This window comes from Gadus morhua, chromosome 17, assembly GCF_902167405.1.
Source record: "Gadus morhua chromosome 17, gadMor3.0, whole genome shotgun sequence".
Classification (NCBI taxonomy): domain Eukaryota; kingdom Metazoa; phylum Chordata; class Actinopteri; order Gadiformes; family Gadidae; genus Gadus; species Gadus morhua.
In genome coordinates, this window is record NC_044064.1 from 12825234 (window position 1) to 12842563 (window position 17330).

At 46.2% G+C, this 17330-nt stretch overlaps 2 protein-coding genes and 1 long non-coding RNA gene across 4 annotated transcripts; 1 reads left to right on the forward strand and 2 right to left on the reverse strand.

The window, feature by feature from the left end:
• Nucleotides 1-386: 386 nt before the first annotated feature.
• Nucleotides 387-10323, forward strand: ripk3 (receptor-interacting serine-threonine kinase 3). Its single transcript, XM_030337611.1, has 13 exons — nt 387-539; nt 1835-1995; nt 2654-2819; nt 3192-3347; nt 3470-3618; nt 4134-4183; nt 4291-4446; nt 4831-4913; nt 5239-5302; nt 7484-7536; nt 7872-7911; nt 8069-8223; nt 9080-10323. The coding sequence occupies exons 2-13, from the start codon at nt 1841-1843 to the stop codon at nt 9275-9277; spliced, it is 1425 nt and encodes a 474-aa protein (XP_030193471.1). The 5' UTR covers nt 387-539; nt 1835-1840; the 3' UTR covers nt 9278-10323.
• On the reverse strand, nt 9607-10817 carry LOC115529127 (uncharacterized). Its single transcript, XR_003973457.1, has 2 exons — nt 10678-10817; nt 9607-10614 (listed from the first exon to the last, which is right to left on the reverse strand). It is a non-coding gene; the product is annotated as an uncharacterized LOC115529127 (long non-coding RNA).
• si:dkeyp-74b6.2 (cerebellin-1) lies at nt 10818-16140 on the reverse strand. Of its 2 annotated transcripts, none has more exons than XM_030337613.1 (5): nt 16002-16140; nt 14789-15001; nt 14298-14667; nt 13684-13803; nt 10818-11021 (listed from the first exon to the last, which is right to left on the reverse strand). In XM_030337613.1, exons 3-5 carry the CDS (start codon nt 14604-14606, stop codon nt 10824-10826), a joined length of 627 nt encoding a protein of 208 aa, XP_030193473.1. In that variant the 5' UTR covers nt 14607-14667; nt 14789-15001; nt 16002-16140; the 3' UTR covers nt 10818-10823. The 2 variants fall into 2 exon arrangements, with proteins under 2 accessions (XP_030193473.1, XP_030193472.1); XM_030337612.1 differs by having other exon boundaries at nt 14779-15001; nt 16002-16136.
• Between the last annotated feature and the right edge of the window lie 1190 nt (nt 16141-17330).

Consider the following 17330-nt stretch of genomic DNA (forward strand, 5'->3'; position numbering starts at 1 on the left):
CATTCTTCCTCCTAATAAAAGACGTCAAAACACGACCCAGATTGGCCAGGGGAATTCCATTAACGTCACGAACTTGTTTTCCCCCTTGAGCTTGTGCAGCGCACGCGCTGTGATGTCATCAGAGTCCAGGAAACAGACGAAGAGAGGGAGACTTAATGCTGGGCTTGAAAATTAGTATTGTGAACCGACAGAAATAATTATTAAATCATAGTTAGTGAATTATTTATTAATAGTGTAGTTATTATAATTTATTAAGTGATTTATATCCGATTTGTCAATTAAATGGAAATTAATTAATTAATTAAATCAAATATGATCCTTTCAAATCACGTTGAGGTGAAAGGGGTGCAATGTGCAAACCATAAAAAACACACAGAAGTGGAACTTGTGGGATGGACTTAATCAGTTTCACTTCTCGTTTTATTCAATGGTGCCTACATATATATTAGGTGAGAGAACCTCACCTAATTCAATTTTCCTTGTCAAAAAATATCTACTTAGGCCTGAATCCTAAAATCTCCCAGATGATCCGTTTACAGGTGAGGTTTGATTTGTTGACGGCATTTGTGGAAAAAAATATGCTTAGAAACTTTGTTACTTACGTGACCGAAAAAGGTTGCCATGAAACGTATGGCTCTAGTTACAATTCTTTGTTTGACGGGTTTAATTAAACGATGAACTATTGATTACAACCAGGCATATTGTTGCTGTCTTCTTGCATTTGGTTTCGATTGGAGGTATCAATGGTAAATACAAGTTGAAATGGGCCTATAGCCCAATGCGGCCATGATGAGGCGCATTGGTTTTAATAATGTAATAAACCACCACGGAGTTTCCAGGTATCGGAAAGTAATGCACGGCCTATTTCGGTGGCTCTCCACCGCCAAACTTCAACCCGGAGATGTAGGCCTATTCTCCGTAAAAAACACATTTACTAACAACGATTAGATACGTGTTTCTTTCATCAAAAACATTGTTGCTTTTTACAGAAAGTTAACAGGCAGAGGTGTCGTTTAAGAACTAAAATGCCTACTCCTAGAACGTTATTGGCTAATCAGGATTAAGTATGTAACATTAACCTGGTATCCTTTTAATATGGAGGCCTCAATCAATGTAATATGAATTACGGAATATTACCATATTTGAACAGATGGGGGCGCCCTTGCTTCAAAATGTGAATAATCAACTTGATAATAGCACCAGGGCAATGTAGGCCTAGTTAGGCTACAGGGGTCAGCAACCTTTTCAACATGCAGTGCCAGTTTGACATTTTTTTTGACATTATCTCTAGCAACAATATATTCAATATTAAGCTGAATTATGACACAGCGACCAAAAACATTTCCAGAAGACCTGGAATTGTCTTATTTCCATATAGTCCACAATCATGCATCAACATTTTTAATGTTTTTTTTGTTGTTATATTTGCTACATGGGCTTACAAATTATAATTACATATGTCCCATCTAAAAACACCACTTTCAGAAACTCATTCAAAAACATAGTTGCACTGTGAGAAATGTAAAAAACAAGAATAGATGAGAAGTTTAGATCATTTTATCATATTTGCACTGGGAGGAAATGCCCAAAACAGAATAAAGTGCAAAAAATATCAGTAGTAATAATTCAGCTGCCGTATTGTGGGGTGACATTTTTTAATAATAATAATAAAATAAAAAATATTTTTTTTAATTTAATTTTAAAAAATTTTAAGCGTGCCAATGATTATGCTGCCACGTGCCAGTGGTGGCTAGGGTTACCGACCCCTGGCCTAGAGCGACTGACGATGCATAATTACTCCAAACATGACATGAGAGATTTTTCCATATATTAGTGAACCATGGAACAAAACCAGTGCCATATTCCGGTGTGTGATGAAGAGAGCCTGGTTAGGTGGGAGGTGATTGGCTCTGGGGGGTTCGGACAGATCTTTAAAGCCAGGCATGTTCGCTGGGCTTGGGACGTTGCCATTAAGATCCTCCACTATGACGACGGGTATGTACACTACACTGTTTCATAAAGTGCTGAATTCACACCAAATAAAAATGACAAAACAATATTTTTAAACACTTATAACAATCATATCCAATAATGACATTAATATGCTTTCATACTAATGCAACGTACATTGAATTAATCTTTTCCCCCTGTGTTACCGGCTATTCTATTCTAATTTCGACCAACCATGGTCCAAGTGAGGCTCAATATTCATCCTTCACACAAACACACACACACTCCCCCTCTCCCTCTCTCTCCCTCTCTCTCTCTCCCTCTCCCTCTCTCTCTCTCTCTCTCTCTCTCTCTCTCTCTCTCTCTCTCTCTCTCTCTCTCTCTCCCTCTCTCTCTCTCTCTCTCTCTCTCTCTCTCTCTCTCTCGCTCTCTCTCTTTCTCTCTCTCTCTCTCTCTCTCTCTCTCTCTCTCTCTCTCTCTCTCTCTCTCTCTCTGTTGCTCTCTCTCTCTCCATTACCCCCATCATCCCCATCTCCCTCTCCTCCCTAACTCCCCAACCTCTCTTTCCCCCGTCCCTCTCCCCCCTCTCTCCCATCCCTCTCCCCCGTCCCTCTCCCCCTCTCCCCCGTCCCTCTCCCCCTCTCCCCCATCCCTCTCCCCCTCTCCCCTTCTCCCCTGTCCCTCTCCCCCTCTCCCCCTCCAGGTCGAGCTCAGCCCTGCGGCGGGAGGCAGAGCTGATGCGTCGGGGGGAGAGCCCCTTCGTGGTGAGGGTTTCCGGGGTCTTCCAGGGCCGGCTGCCCTCCGGCGGACCCTCCATCCTGGGCCTGGTCATGGACTACATGGAGCAGGGCTCCCTTGCAGACCTCCAGGTGAGACCGGCCACCCCCCTGTCACTTCCTGTCCCACCGTGAAGGACGCAAGGGAACAAGTTCACTTACCGGAAAACAATCGAGGCAAATGTGTTATGTTGAAACTCATTAGCAAGTAATGTTCCTGATCATTTATACATCTAAAACTGCACGCCAGGGGACAAATTGAATGCTTCGTCTTTGCTGAAACTAGTAAACCAGTTCAGGAGGTTCTCCGTTTCTTTGTGAATTAGGGACATTTGGCGGGATGTTTTCGTACCTGTAGCGATACGAACCAACCATAACACGCTGCTCCCTATATCTTAATTCCCTTCAGCGCTGCAGATATATTGTCTGTTGCATTATTCAGCAGTTAATGCCGTCTTGTTACAGGGCGTCCTGCGTGGGCCCCCGCCCTGGCCTTTGGCCTTCAGGCTCTCTTACCAAGTGGCCCTTGGCATGAACTTCCTCCACACCCTCTCTCCTCCGATGCTCCACATGGACCTGAAGCCCAGCAACGTGCTGCTGGACTCTGGCCTGAACGTCAAGGCGAGTCCCAGGCTTCTGGGCAAAGGCCCGGCGGCCTGCTACGCTCAGCGGCTAGCTACGGTCAACTTCAAGCTCTTGTTATGGCAACAGTAATGTAAGGACCCCTTCGTCCTCCCTCACAGCTGACGGACTTCGGTCTGGCAAGGATCTCACAAAGCATGAGTCGGAAGTCCAAGGTGGGCAGCGCGGAGGACGGCGGGACCACCAGCTACATGCCCCCCGAGGCCTTCGGGAGGGACTACAGGCCCTCTCGCTCCTCGGACATGTACAGGTACAGCTGAGCATGTTTAGCATGAAAACAGACACTCACATACTGCGCCCCTTTCATACTGCGATCCCCCTCTGCCCCCCCCCCCCCCCCCCCCCCTCCCCCTGTCACGCTCGCACACTCAACACCGGAGGAAGGGCCCGTGAAGTTGGGCGTGGAGTGTGATGCCACTCTTTTGTTATTTTAGAGGGTTTCTCATTCTAGCAGTACATATGAAGCTCGTCAAACTCAGCGTCCACGTTAAGTTCTTGTCGGGCATCCTGCAACAGAACGCCTATCCATTCGTCCCTAGATTTGTTTTGGCACGTGCACTTATCCATTAAGTATACACACCTTAGGCAGGCACACGTTCAGGCAACACAATGGGCCTCCGTAGCACATGATTTTGGGAGTTGCCTTTTTAAGCGCTCAAAACCAAGACATTCCCGTTGTGCCGCGCCAAATCACAGTATCTGTTGATTTACAAGGCGTTGTGGTGATGTGCGCTTAGTTCAGCGGTGTGTTTATTTTTGTTTCAGCTATGGAATCCTGCTGTGGTCCATTCTGACGGGTCAAAAGCCATACAAACGTGAGTTCCATCTCTCTTCCGTCGCTCATCAGTGCTGCAGAGACATTGTAGTCAGACAGATAACACAACGGTTCTCCTCCCTCCGGGTGGTCTACTTCGCCCTGCAGATGTCATCTCCAGCCTCGTGCGTTTCCGGGTCCCAGAAGGGGACCGCCCCCCCCTGGAGAGTATCGACCCAGGCCAGACTGAGGGTCTGAGGCCGCTGGTGGACATGATGGCCTGGTGCTGGGACAGTGTACCCCAACAAAGGCCATCCTTCCTGGGTAGGACTCCTTCCACTGTGTAACACTGAACACACTCGCTGTGTATAAAATAAAAGACAAAACTAAATGGAACAGTGTAGAATGATTTAATTATTTTTGGGGGGGTAATTTGGAGAAATGAAAAGATTTCAATCAGGTATAGACTAGAATCTCTGTTTCTGATTGGCTCGAACTGTTGCCAGGGGATCAGGTCATCTATTTAAACCAATCCCCATACTGGATTTGCAATAGCACAGATTACACTAGAGATTGCGCTGCCCCTGAAGTTGTAAATTTGTGTTTGGTTACTCCGTCTACACAGACTCTGTCTACTCCGTCTGGACAAATTTTAATTTTAAGCCATCTTGTCCATTGATTTCTCAGTTCATTTGTATTTTTCTATAGACTGCATTTCTGTGACTGAGCAGCAGTATGACCTTCATAAGTCTGGCATCACCAGTGCCATCCACTCCACGCAGGCCCTACTGGTAATGCAGCATTCGAGACACAACCTCTAACCCCACACAACTATTCTGAAGCCTCGGAACCGGGTTGATGACACAGCACAAATCTTGCCATCAAGTACAAAGTGTGTTCCTGTCTCTGACAATGCTATTTTTCAATTTTCCTTTGTTGTTGTTTTGCCCGTTTGTTCTGCCCTTTTTGCCCACGTATCACATATTATCTCAATCCTAGAGTAGACTATCCTTCTCTTTTTTGCTATTGTTTTTGCTTTATTTATTTCTCTTTTTTTTTGCTTTTACTGTATTCCACCCATTCTCATCCTTATATTTTCTCTGTTCCTATTTCTAGGACACAAATAGAGAAGAACGAAAGATCTCGGATGGACTCACAGAGCTTCACATAACCCAGCCATGTTGGTTCTATATCTTTTCAATCGTACACAATGAAAGATTAGTTATTAATCTGAACCATAATTATGTTATTTATTTTGCAGCATCACCCCTGAGTAAAAGTAAAACGTGAACAAAATACACATTTGTTTGTTGGCCTGTTGCACAATAAGACACACAATTCGATTTTTTATACTTGGCTAGCCCATTCGATGTGCTAGCTTAAAGGTTGGGTAGGTGATTTGCGAAACGCCAGCAGATTTTGAAAATACACAACTCAAATGGTCCTACCCCCTCTCCTTCAACGCTGACTCTGACTCCACCCATTCCAAGTACCTGGACGCGCAATCATGCACGAGCGCGAACAGAGATGCGCGAGAGCGAGCCAGGCTAGCGTAGGTTTTCGTTTAACAACATGGCACTACATTCAGCTGTAAGTTGCACCCAGTACCGCGGGAAGTAGGAGTGCTGGGGGTGCTGCAACACCCCCTGTCCGAGGCCCTGTCTTATCACAGAAAACGATCATTTCTAAAAACTCCGGCCAAAGTGGAGATTTCTGAAAACGCCGGTTATGTGTTGTCGTGTCAAGGGGGAGAAACGGGATTTTAGGTTCTGAAGCGTCACATTATGCACCAGGAAATGCTTAACGTCATGTGAGCGCCCGCTGTACCGTATTGGTCCGAATATAAACACAAACCCCATTGTAAGACGACCTATATTTGGAAAAAAGATTTGAAGACCAGATCCGTTTTTTATGAATAAATAAATTGTATTCATTGAAATAATATACGTGAATAAAAAGGCATCGAATAAAACACTGCATTGCCACTAAACAGTAGTGCAAATAGGCCGTACTGATGTGTACACCAAAGACTATTCCTGACACTCCTCTGCCCCGCTGTGTTCGCTCTGGCTGTGGTCGCTCCGAACTGTTTCGGCCCGTGGCAAAGCGAGTCATCCTCGCTGCTGTCCAAGGCATTTTGAGACGCAGCATTTATTTAATGCTCATATGACCTAGTGCTGAAGAAAGGTTATATGAAAAAGTGTGAGGGTAGCGGTGGTGCCCTAAACTTGTTCTGTGAGCAGCTGGATGTGAACGATCGATTTTCAACTGTCCGCGCATGCACTGGTGTAATTGAGCTGCGCTGCTATACATCTTTTTTTATCAATGTAACGAGTTGCGAGTCTAGTGCAGGCTGAGTTGTTTTTTTTCCCAGCACCCCCTGCTGAGAATACGTTCTCGCTGCAATGGTTGGACCAGATGTTATAAACATTAAACGGTCACATAAATCATTACTATTTTTAGAAAATGTATGTTTGTTTCATATAATTGTATTGGAAGTCCTGGTTTTCACTAGGGTTGCCGCGGTGTGGACATTTTCACACCGAGTAATACACTCGTCTCCACACCGGTATTACCGAGTATAAACGGTATAAACTTTGAAACTAGGTCAACCGCCACACAAGCATCGGTTTTTAGACCCTTCTCGTCCTTCAGTTGCCGCCAACGTTCGAAAGCAGCGCCTAGGATTATTCTTGATTTCAGTTTTTCTCTTTCAGCGTTTTTATTATCAATTACTCTCTGAAAAAGAGTTTTCCTTCTCTTTGCTGGTGGTGGTGGTGGTGGTGGGGATGGTGGCGTCTTGTCTGCCATCGAAATTGTCTTCTACTGCTAGGTCCAAATGTGGATTAACTAGTTCCAGTAGCTACCGCAGGATAACAACAAACAGGAGCTTGCTCTGGGTCACGAGCTCTGGGTCACGAGTACTGCACGAAGGGGTCGCGCGCCGGGCGCGGGGGAGGGGGAGTGCAGTACGACCGTTTGATTGACGTGCTTACTGTCCAATGCAACTCGGTGGCAATGGAAATGATTGGCTGGAGTTTTTCGAGCCCTGCCCGTTCCACAGATGATTGACTTTTTTAATTTTCATGTCAGTACTTCTAACTCAGTGGCTGTAAGCGGGTTATGATAAGGATTTCAAGTAATTTTGCAAAAATGGCCAAAAAAGCAAATCACCTATACAACCTTTAACTATTTTGTCAGCTTGCTTGCTATAGTTAGCTGGCTCGCTAAATACAAACAAATATAGCACTGAATAATATACTTAATTCTTTAAATGATTTTTCGTTTTACACAACAGGGCTTCAGGCAATATAATGTAATATTATTCTTAATTCACTTTCTTCTACTTTCTTTCACACAGCATCAGCCATAAATGTGCGAATGGACGACATAACAGGCCCTCCACCAGTTCAGGTATAGGCCTACAGTTGCACCATTCAACTTTGTGTAAGCTGAGCTTTTTGTGTAGCAGTCAGACTACTTTTATTTATTTTATTGATATGCGATGCAGAAGCCTATCTTTACACATAAGGACTAGGACCTCATAATAGTCAACTGGATGACTATTGTCTTGTTGTTTATTGGCTTATACATTTAAAATAAAAATCAACATCAAATATCTAAACATGTGTGAATATTTAAGAAAACCGAGAGTGTGTTACATTAAGAGGAGCCATTATTTGTCGCAATCAAATTGACCTAGCAGGAATCAGACAGAAATATGCCTCAACATCCATTTTGTTTTTAAGGAGACGGCTGATGATCTAACCAGGAAGAAGTGTGGCACAGGTAAACACTTTTAAAGGCGAAGTCGTGGTTGGTGTTTCACTGCCTGGCCACTGCAATGAGAGAAAACTACAAAATATTAAATCACTGAAAATACAAAACCATCACAGACATGATAAGAATGTTTAAACCCACTTAGATGATGTTCTCTGCTATCTAGAAAAGCCCTCATCTCAGCCAATGAGCTTCTCTGAAACCAAACTTATCAGTACATCAACCAATACGGAGTCAGGGTCCTCTTTGAACCTCAACCACGCTCCGAATCCACAACCGGAAGCCACAGCTAGACCTACCGCACCAGGGTCACCGTACCAGGTGAGCTGCTTCAATGGTCCTTGTTGTTGTGGTTAAATGTTTGCCTTTCTTTTTTAATGATTGTAGTTGATTTTGTCCATAGAAGCTGATGTAGTTGAGTTTGCTGATTGTTGCGGAATTGGTGTCCAATGCTGTTGGTCGTTGCTGATTATTGTTGCCGATTGTCATTAATCATTTTCGGTTCTTTGACCGAATTGTGGCCGAATGGTTGCAGATTATTGTTGGTTGTTACTGATTGCAGTTGATTGTTACTGATTGCAGTTGATTGTTACTGATTACAGTTGATTGTTACTGATTGCAGTTTATTGTTACTGATTACAGTTGATTGTTACTGATTGCAGTTGATTGTTACTGATTACAGTTGATTGTTACTGATTACAGTTGATTGTTACTGATTGCAGTTGATTGTTACTGATTACAGTTGATTGTTACTTATTACAGTTGATTGTTACTGATTACAGTTGATTGTTACTGATTGCTGTCGGTTGTTGCTGATTGCTGTCGGTTGTTGCTGATTGCTGTCGGTTGTTGCTGATTGCTGTCGGTTGTTGTTGATTGCTGTTGGTTGTTGCTGATTGCTGTTGGTTGTTGCTGATTGCTGTTGGTTGTTGCTGATTGCTGTTGGTTGTTGCTGATTGCTGTTGGTTGTTGCTGATTGCTGTTGGTTGTTGCTGATTGCTGTTGGCTGTTGCTGATTTCGGTTGATTGTTACTGATTGCAGTTGATTGCTGTTGGTTGTTTCTGGTTGGTTGTTGACTATAGTTTGTTGCATCTGAATGTTGCTGGAGTGGGTGTTTCATGCTGATTGTTGATTGTTGCTGATTGTTTTTCGTTGTTTCCAACGATTGGTTTGTAGCGCCAGTTCTCCAATCCCGAGCAGCGACCCCTATCCATCAAAAACAGCCACGTGAGTTTTTTTCAGAGAGGCGACGGTAACTACATGCACATCAGCGACGAGTTAGCAGAGAGGAGGCGGCACCCAACAGCACCCCCGAGGTTCAACAGCACACGTCCCAACTCAAAAGGCCACGGAGCACCCACAGGAGAACACTGACTCTGGATCACCTGGGATGATCTTTACCTTTCCCCGCCACTGAAACTCATATTTTGCCAGAAAAAAAGTTCTATTCGTTTTTTTATACTAACTGCAGCATATTATTTGCATTTCATTCAATTCAATGGACTGGATTCACTCTTCATGTTTTACGATTTTCTTGCAATCATCTCTAATAAACCTTTGATTAAAAGAAAAAAGCCTTACACAAGCTGAACATTATGATATAGGGTTAATTGTAAATCGAACATCAACTTGTTTTTATCAGGCTGGTTCCCGGAAAATGCTAAAATCTTTCCTGTTAAAAGTAAATTCATGGTTTTCTAATGATCTGTTATTTTTCAGGCTAAATTAATGACTTTGCTGTAATTGTCTATCTGCCTATCTGTGAGGCCTTTATGATTATTTTGTTTTCTTGTGTTCTTGTGTGTTTGTTCATTTTGGGAAGTAAGTCTAAAATAAACCGAGTCTAAAATAAACCGCTCTAAATAGCTTAGAAGATTCTGTCACACACTCAGGGCCATTGAGCCAGATCAGTGTGGACAGACTGTGTTGGTCGAGCCCCAGGGTAGTAGAGAGAGCTACCATGGCACCCTGGAGCGACCAGGGTTCACTCGGCATCAGTTCCCACTCTGCCCCCTCGCTCACCCACGATCCATCTGTCACTGGAGCCCCCCGCAGAGTCACGTCCCATGAAGCACCAGGACACGCTACGGCAACAGGAAGCTCTGTGTGTGTGGTAAAGGGTCAGCTCTCTGTGGTATCTAATGGGGAACGTAAACAAGCATAAGCTAACATGGTGGTTGGAGTTCGGAGACGGTATCATATAGGTGTACCTTACGTTTAGGTGGGGTTGTTTTAGGGCAGTACTGGGTGTGTATGTCTGAGGGGGCCTTTTGTGTGATGTATCTGTGAGTCAATTGCGCGGAGTCAAGGTCTTTCTGTTCTCCAAGCAGCGGGGCGCTTGTTATTTGTAGAATGAACAGCTGTCACCATGGAGACGGACTGGTTCAGAGGCCGATGTATAAATACTGGAATTGATTGATGAATGGAGTTTTTATTTTCAAAGCATAAATTACATTTCCACTTGGTTGTATTATATATATCATATTTGATATTGTTTTTATGCTACAGTATGTACTAAACCTGTTTACCAAATCATGCGTCAAAATAAATGAAGAGAAGGATCAATAAATAGCAGACGTAAAACAGAATAATGTCCATATAGAGCAGAATCAATACATTTCATCGATCTGGAAACAGAGGTTAAATCAAAATCGTCCACCACCCTTCCATCCACCCAATCCGGGTTGGACCACCACCTCCCCTACCACCACCTCTGTCACCATCACATCCCCATCCTCCACTCCTCCATCCACCCTCAACCCCGCTACCACCACCTCATTCCCCACCTCAAACCCACATCCACCCGGTCCACCGCCAGCAGCTCCTCCCCCACCTCAAACCCTCATCCAACCAGTCCACTACAACGCCCCCCTGTCATCCTCAAGTCCCCCCCCCCCCCCCCCCCCCCCCCCCCCCACACCTACAAAGGGAAGACCAAGAAGCCGGAGAAGGTGGAGTACTTCCAGCCCCCCATCAGGTTGCCTCTCTCCAGCTTGAGGGAGGTCTTGTCCCCCCGCTCCATCAGCACCAGCCCGGCGTTGGTGGCCGCCTCCCGGGTCACATCCTGGTCCCCCGCGAAGGCAGAGAGCACCGGCCAGCTGTTCAGGACCAGGCTCACCTGGGGGGAGGATCAGGTAGTACTATGTTATAATATAGTACCAATGTAGTTTACTTATGCCCCTTTTCCAACCGCCCGATGTATCGGGACGGTTGTTGGTCTGGCTCCTGAGAGGTTGATCCTGCAGGGCAAAGGTTTGCCTGAAGCGGTTATCGACACTATTCAGGGCGCTCGTGCGCCTTCTACTTCTTCCCTCTATGCGGCGAAGTGGTGCGCTTTCTCTGATCGGTGTGACAGGAACCACGCTTTTTTTTCTTTTTTTTGTGGCTTTTTTCCACTATCAAGGTCTATGCGGCAGCTGTTTCGGCTGGCCATGCGGGCTGTGATGGTGGACAGATCTTCAGCCATCCACTGGTCAAGAGGTTCTTGCGTGGGGCTAGACGGGTTAGGCCTGTTTTGCGCGTGCCTACACCACGCTGGGATCTCCCCACCGTGTTGCGCGGGTAGTCCAGGGACCCTTTCGAGCCTCTGTCTCAGGCCCCTTTGGATGCCCTGTCCTTTAAAACGGCGCTCTTATTGGCTGCGAGCTGACCGCTCAGTCTGTCAGCCCGAGCTGCTTGTTGATAAACGAGGACAGCTCCTTTGCGCTGCTCAGAGCTAATCCTGCGTTCCTCCCTAAGAACATTAATAGTTCTTTCCGGTCGAGAGATATTGTGCTTGAGGCTTTTCACCCCCCGCCTCATTCTAGTGAGGCGGAGGCGGAGTTGCATCTCCTGTGCCCTGTGCGGGCGCTGGCTATGTACGTGAAACGCTCGGCCACGTTTCGCTCCACGCAAGTTGTTTGTGTGTTATAGCCTGCTCGTTGCCCTGATTGAGTTTTCCCTGTCCCTTGTTTTCTCTCTGCCAATGATTTGTTTCCCCTCTGCTATTTAAGTTCAGCCCACCTGTTAGCCCTTTGTCGGATCGTACCGTTACGCCTGATTTCCACCGGGGACGCCCGGGCCGCGGAACGGCTGCGAACTCTGCCCCGCGTATATGTCCACCGGGCGCGGAACGGCAGCGTAGCGCTGCCTTGCGAGCCAGCCGTATTCACGCAAGATCACGAGATCATGCGATAATCCTAAACCTAATGTACTCACCTTCCACTCCCAAAACTACTGCAATTAAATGCCTGGCTTTGTCCTTTCTGACATTGTCCTTATAAAAAGGATGCTTTATTGCATGAATTATTTTATGTTGCTCCACTTCGACAATGAGTCTCTCGTCGTCCATGTTGCCGACCCTCTGAGCCCCTTTGATTGATTGACTGCTGACCTGGTTCCACCGGTCATGACGTAATGTTGATGTGAAGTTGTGATAGGCTACGAGCTGAGTATTGTGTTTTATTTTGAAAATTGACCGGATGCTCTATGGCTTTCCTTTTTCATTTCCTGCCCGGCTGATCCGCTCTGTTGAAATTGACGCGGTTCAGCAACGGCTCGCGTCGAAAATAGCAGCGCTACGGAATGGTAAAGCTGCGGTGCCGCGCCCCGCTCCTGGGACGCTGCTGAGACGTTCCGCAGCGCGCCCGGTGGAAATGCTCTCATTGATTAGAGTGGCGGTGACCGCGGCGCAGCCGTTCCGCGGCGCTTACGTCCCGGTGGAAACAAGGCTTTGGGGGGTTGCAGCTAAGGACCAAGGAGCAGACCAGATGCTATAGTCAATATTTTTTTCTTTTCTTCAGGACTGGAACAAAAGGGCAAACAGGTCAAAGGTCAAAGTTAGAAGTCAAAAGTGTACCGCACAGAAGGGTGCCATGCCGTAATTCCGACGCCTCATTGTTCCGACGTCTCAATGGTCCGAAATATTTCCCATTAGATCGACATGCCACTATACCGATGGTTCAATGTTCCGAAAACGGAACCCATTGGTCCGAAGGTCCGTTTGTCCAACTTTTCAAAAAGGAGGCGCATTAGGCCGACGGTTCAATACGCCGAATAGTCAAAGGCGCAATTCCACATGTGTGATTATGAAACCAAAAATAAAAGACGATAGGCCAAGTTCCAGCAGTGATCTTCAGCAAGCCAGACTGTTGCTGTGGGCTTGAACGGTCACAAGAGGTGAATTTATGAAGCGCACGTTATACAAGGACTAATACTTTTCCCAGTGTGTGTGTGTGTGTGTGTGTGTGTGTGTGTGTGTCTGTTGAGAATTAGACCTACGCTCTCTGTCCATGGGGCTGAAACACCCTGTCGAAATGAAGTGAAGCGTTGTCACTTTGCTCTCCAATATTCATTGGAACGTGATATATAGGCCTATGTTAAATAAAACTCGTTATATGTAGGCCTATTCAGCATATTGAACCATCGTCGATCTAATGGGAAATATTTCGGACCATTGAGACGTCGGAACAATGAGGTGTTGGAATTACAGGCAGGCCCCGCACAAAAGATCCACGGAGAGTTCCAAAATGAAAAATCCAAAAAGTGAAAAGCACTGGGACAGTGTTACGATCTGACAGAGGGCTAACAGGTGGGGTGAACTTAAATAGCAGAGAGAAAAGAAGGACAGGGAAAACTCAATCAGGACAACGAGCAGGATAATGATCAGGTGTGGTCCTTAATTACTCGATTCATTATGTCACTGCCAAGTCGGACACATGTCGGCAGTGACATTTCCTGTCTAGGCTTTCTTTAGCTGTCAAATAGCCCTGCCATTGTAGTTGAATTGTCTTCCCTCTCACCTGTATCGTCTGTCGGTTGTAAACTTTGACCACATGGAAGCTGAAACTGTAGACTCCTTTCTTGGGAGCCACGAAGATGCTCCGTGCTGGGTCAAAATGGCCGCCCACGTTGACCAGGATCTAACATGGCCGATAGAGTAGACAGTTCTTATGTTTAATTACTTGTACTCTAATTAGGTGTTACAGGTATTTACTCTCACGCACATAGACTACTAGACCAGAGAGGGACGCCATGTTGACGCCTAGTATATGGACCCCCCCCCCCCTCCTCCACCCACCTGGTCAATGTAGATAGTCATGTCTCCCCCCCCCCCCTCCCCTCCTGGTCAAAGTAGATGGTCATGAACCCCTCCCCCCCCCACCTGGTCAAAGTAGATGGTCATGAACCCCCCCCCCCCCCCCCACCTGGTCAAAGTAGATGGTCATGAACCCCTCCCCCCCCCACCTGGTCAAAGTAGATGGTCATGAACCCCCCCCCCCCCCCCCCCCACCTGGTCAAAGTAGATGGTCATGAACCCCCCCCCCCCCCCCCCACCTGGTCAAAGTAGATGGTCATGAACCCCCCCCCCCCCCCCCACCTGGTCAAAGTAGATGGTCATGAACCCCCCCCCCACCTGGTCAAAGTAGATGGTCATGGTGCGGTTGCTCATCTCCGAGGGCTCGTGGTTGGTGTTCCTCACGGCGGAGAACGCCACGCGGCCCGACCCCGAGCGGACGGACATGCCCAGGGCGCCGCCGGAGGAGGAGGGCTCCGCCGAGGGGGCGGAGTCACACACCACCAGACACTTCCCCTCCAGCACCAGTGGCTCCGTGTCGTTCTGAGCCCCGACCGCCGGAGGCCCCCAGTGGAGGAACCCCAGCACCAATATGAGCAGAGGCACGGCTTGGACAAGCGCCGGAAAAGGCGGGGCCAGGGTCACCATGGCGACTATGTCGGGTTCAGATCTAGAAAACTTTATTCTTCTCCGGCGGGAATCGGTTGGACTGCTCAGTCAAGAAGAGAGGATAGTGGGAAAATATAAAATGAAAGTACAACAAGGACATGCACAATAGACAGATACACGCAAAATTACACAAAATTATAAACCGGCTTACCAGGCAGTACCTGGGGACCTTCAAATCCTGCGGCTTGCTCGATGAGAAAAAGATATCTGCTGTCACTCTGTGTACGTCAACAACATTATCTCGGAAGGCATGTTGGCAACGAGAAGTAGTATTGAGGTGTGTTGACGTTGAACAAGTTGGTCGAGTCTCTCCGGATACGAGGTTTTGGCACAAACTTGCCGGCAGCAGTTTAATTAAGTATATCCGTAAGACACTGGAGAGGAAATAAAACAAACCGTGGATGCCGTCATCTTCCAGTAAGGGACATTGAGTATCCAAAGATAACATTCAGTGACATTGATGTGTTCTGTGTATCTGAAGGTCAAACACAACAATAGTAATGAAATATATTGGAAATAAAAAGGGTGGATAGAAAAGGTGAAGGAGGAGAGTAGAAGAAGAGGGGGAGGATGGAGGAAGAGGACGAAGAGGAGGTGGAAGTGATGAGCTGAGGCCGCAGCCTGGAGGAGAGAGGGCCAAAGTGAGGACCAGAGCAGCTGGACCCGGGGGGGGAAGGGAGAGCTGCAGCATGCCCACCGCTGAGCCACCATCTGTTGGTAACCATTATAGACCCCCCCCCCCACCCCTCCCTTCACCATGTCCATGAGGGAACACATTCCTACACATACAATATCTAGAACTACTGTATATATTTTATTTTTTTATAAAAACTATTTAGCTGTCCTGTACTACTTTACTACTATACTACAAACTAATATTCATACTAGTAGTTTGAATAAAATCATAGTTTCATAGATCATCGATTTTAAACATCATAGTTTTTAAAATCATAGTTTTATTCCAGTAAACAAACCCGTGAGCGAATAAGCAGAATATATGCAGCACTTCTGTTGTTGGCCTCACAATAGCCTCATAACTTGTTCAATTTCATTAAAACACACGCACACATTGGCCAACCGAGGCAAGGGGCGAACCAAATCGCAGGGGTAAAAACAGAGCTTCGCTGTGCTATGACAGTAAAACATCCCACAAACGAATACAGACACACACAAAGAAACATGAAGACCCGACCATAAGGGAAACTGTCGAAGAACACAGGTGAGCACAATCACTAATCATCCCATGTGACATGAATCTACCAATTAGATACAAGGACACAGGGAAACCACGGTAACACAGTAGTACAATCCAACAGGAAAATCGGCATAATTTCTTTGGCTGGGAAAAGTAAAGATCAAGGTTTAAACTCCTACCTTTCTACAAGTTAATGTCCCGGCGCTTCTAAGCCTGCAGGTTGTTGTATTGTACCTCGAGGGATACACTGCCTCTAACATACACGTCCCCTCCGTCTCTCACCCTCCCTCGATCCCTCCCCTGCTCTCTCCCACTCCATCCCTCTGTCTCTCTCTCTCTCTAATCCCTCTCACTTTCCCCATCTACCCTTCCCTCCCTCTCTGCCTTAAACGTCACAGCTTTGGAGACACAAACACACCTAGACATGAGTACGCAACACACGATAATCACCCCGGGATATTATATCACAAGTATTGAATCATGATCAAACAGTTAATTACACAGAGTAGCATCTATCCTGGTATTCTCAATCGGTGTCCTGATAATGTACCCAGCTATGAACCACGATGGACTGAGCTCAGGTTAACCACGACACAGTGGGTAAACGCTGAGGCCCCGTGTACACGAGGACGCCTGCGGGTAAAACGACAAAATATTTGATCAGAAGTGCCTTTCGTTTAGACGGTGACAGCGTTTTTTTTAACTGAAACCACCCTCCAGAATGGAAAACTTGAATACGCTCCGCCGTAGCGTTTACGTCTACACTGCCAAGACACAAAACTGCTCAGATCTGCTCACGTCGCGTACACGTTTAAGTCACATACATGCGCCAGTACAGGGTAATAAACAAACATGTTGGATTATCTCCATGCGTCGGACCGTCAAGCTGCTCTGACAGGTCTAATAAACTTACAGGAGTCTTTCCACGAAATGTACAGGATATGTACAGATAGTTTTACTGAACAGAGAAGGATATGTAATTATGTTTTGGTTTTCACGGCGCAGATAAGAGAAGAAGGAAGATTCTATGCAAAAGTGGCGTCTACGCGACGCCACTTTTGCGTCTTCTGTTTCGCGTCTTCTGTTTCGACCGTCATCATGTAAACGTAGCCTGAGAGGTGAAATATTCTCATTATGAAAAAACGTATTATTGCCGTCTGCTAGGGTAGGTTGACCACACCCATATCTCTTGGATACATCTCTCCCATAAGGGACTTAATCTTCTTTTATGCTGATCTTTCCGGTCATGGGGCACAGGCAACCGCCAAAGCGCTTCAGCTTCGAAGACAGTTCTTAGTAGTTTAATAATCTGTGTCTCTCTGGCAACAAATGTGACCACAACCAAATCGTACAGTTGAACAACTGTTGTGCACAATGTCTCATCAAAGCGTCTGCTGTATGACTAGCTAGCAACATAGTACTAGAACCAACCCGGTATCACGCGATTTCGTGCTCATGCGCACAAACGTTATTAATCTATTGAATCGTGTCCCAGATTACGATTGTCC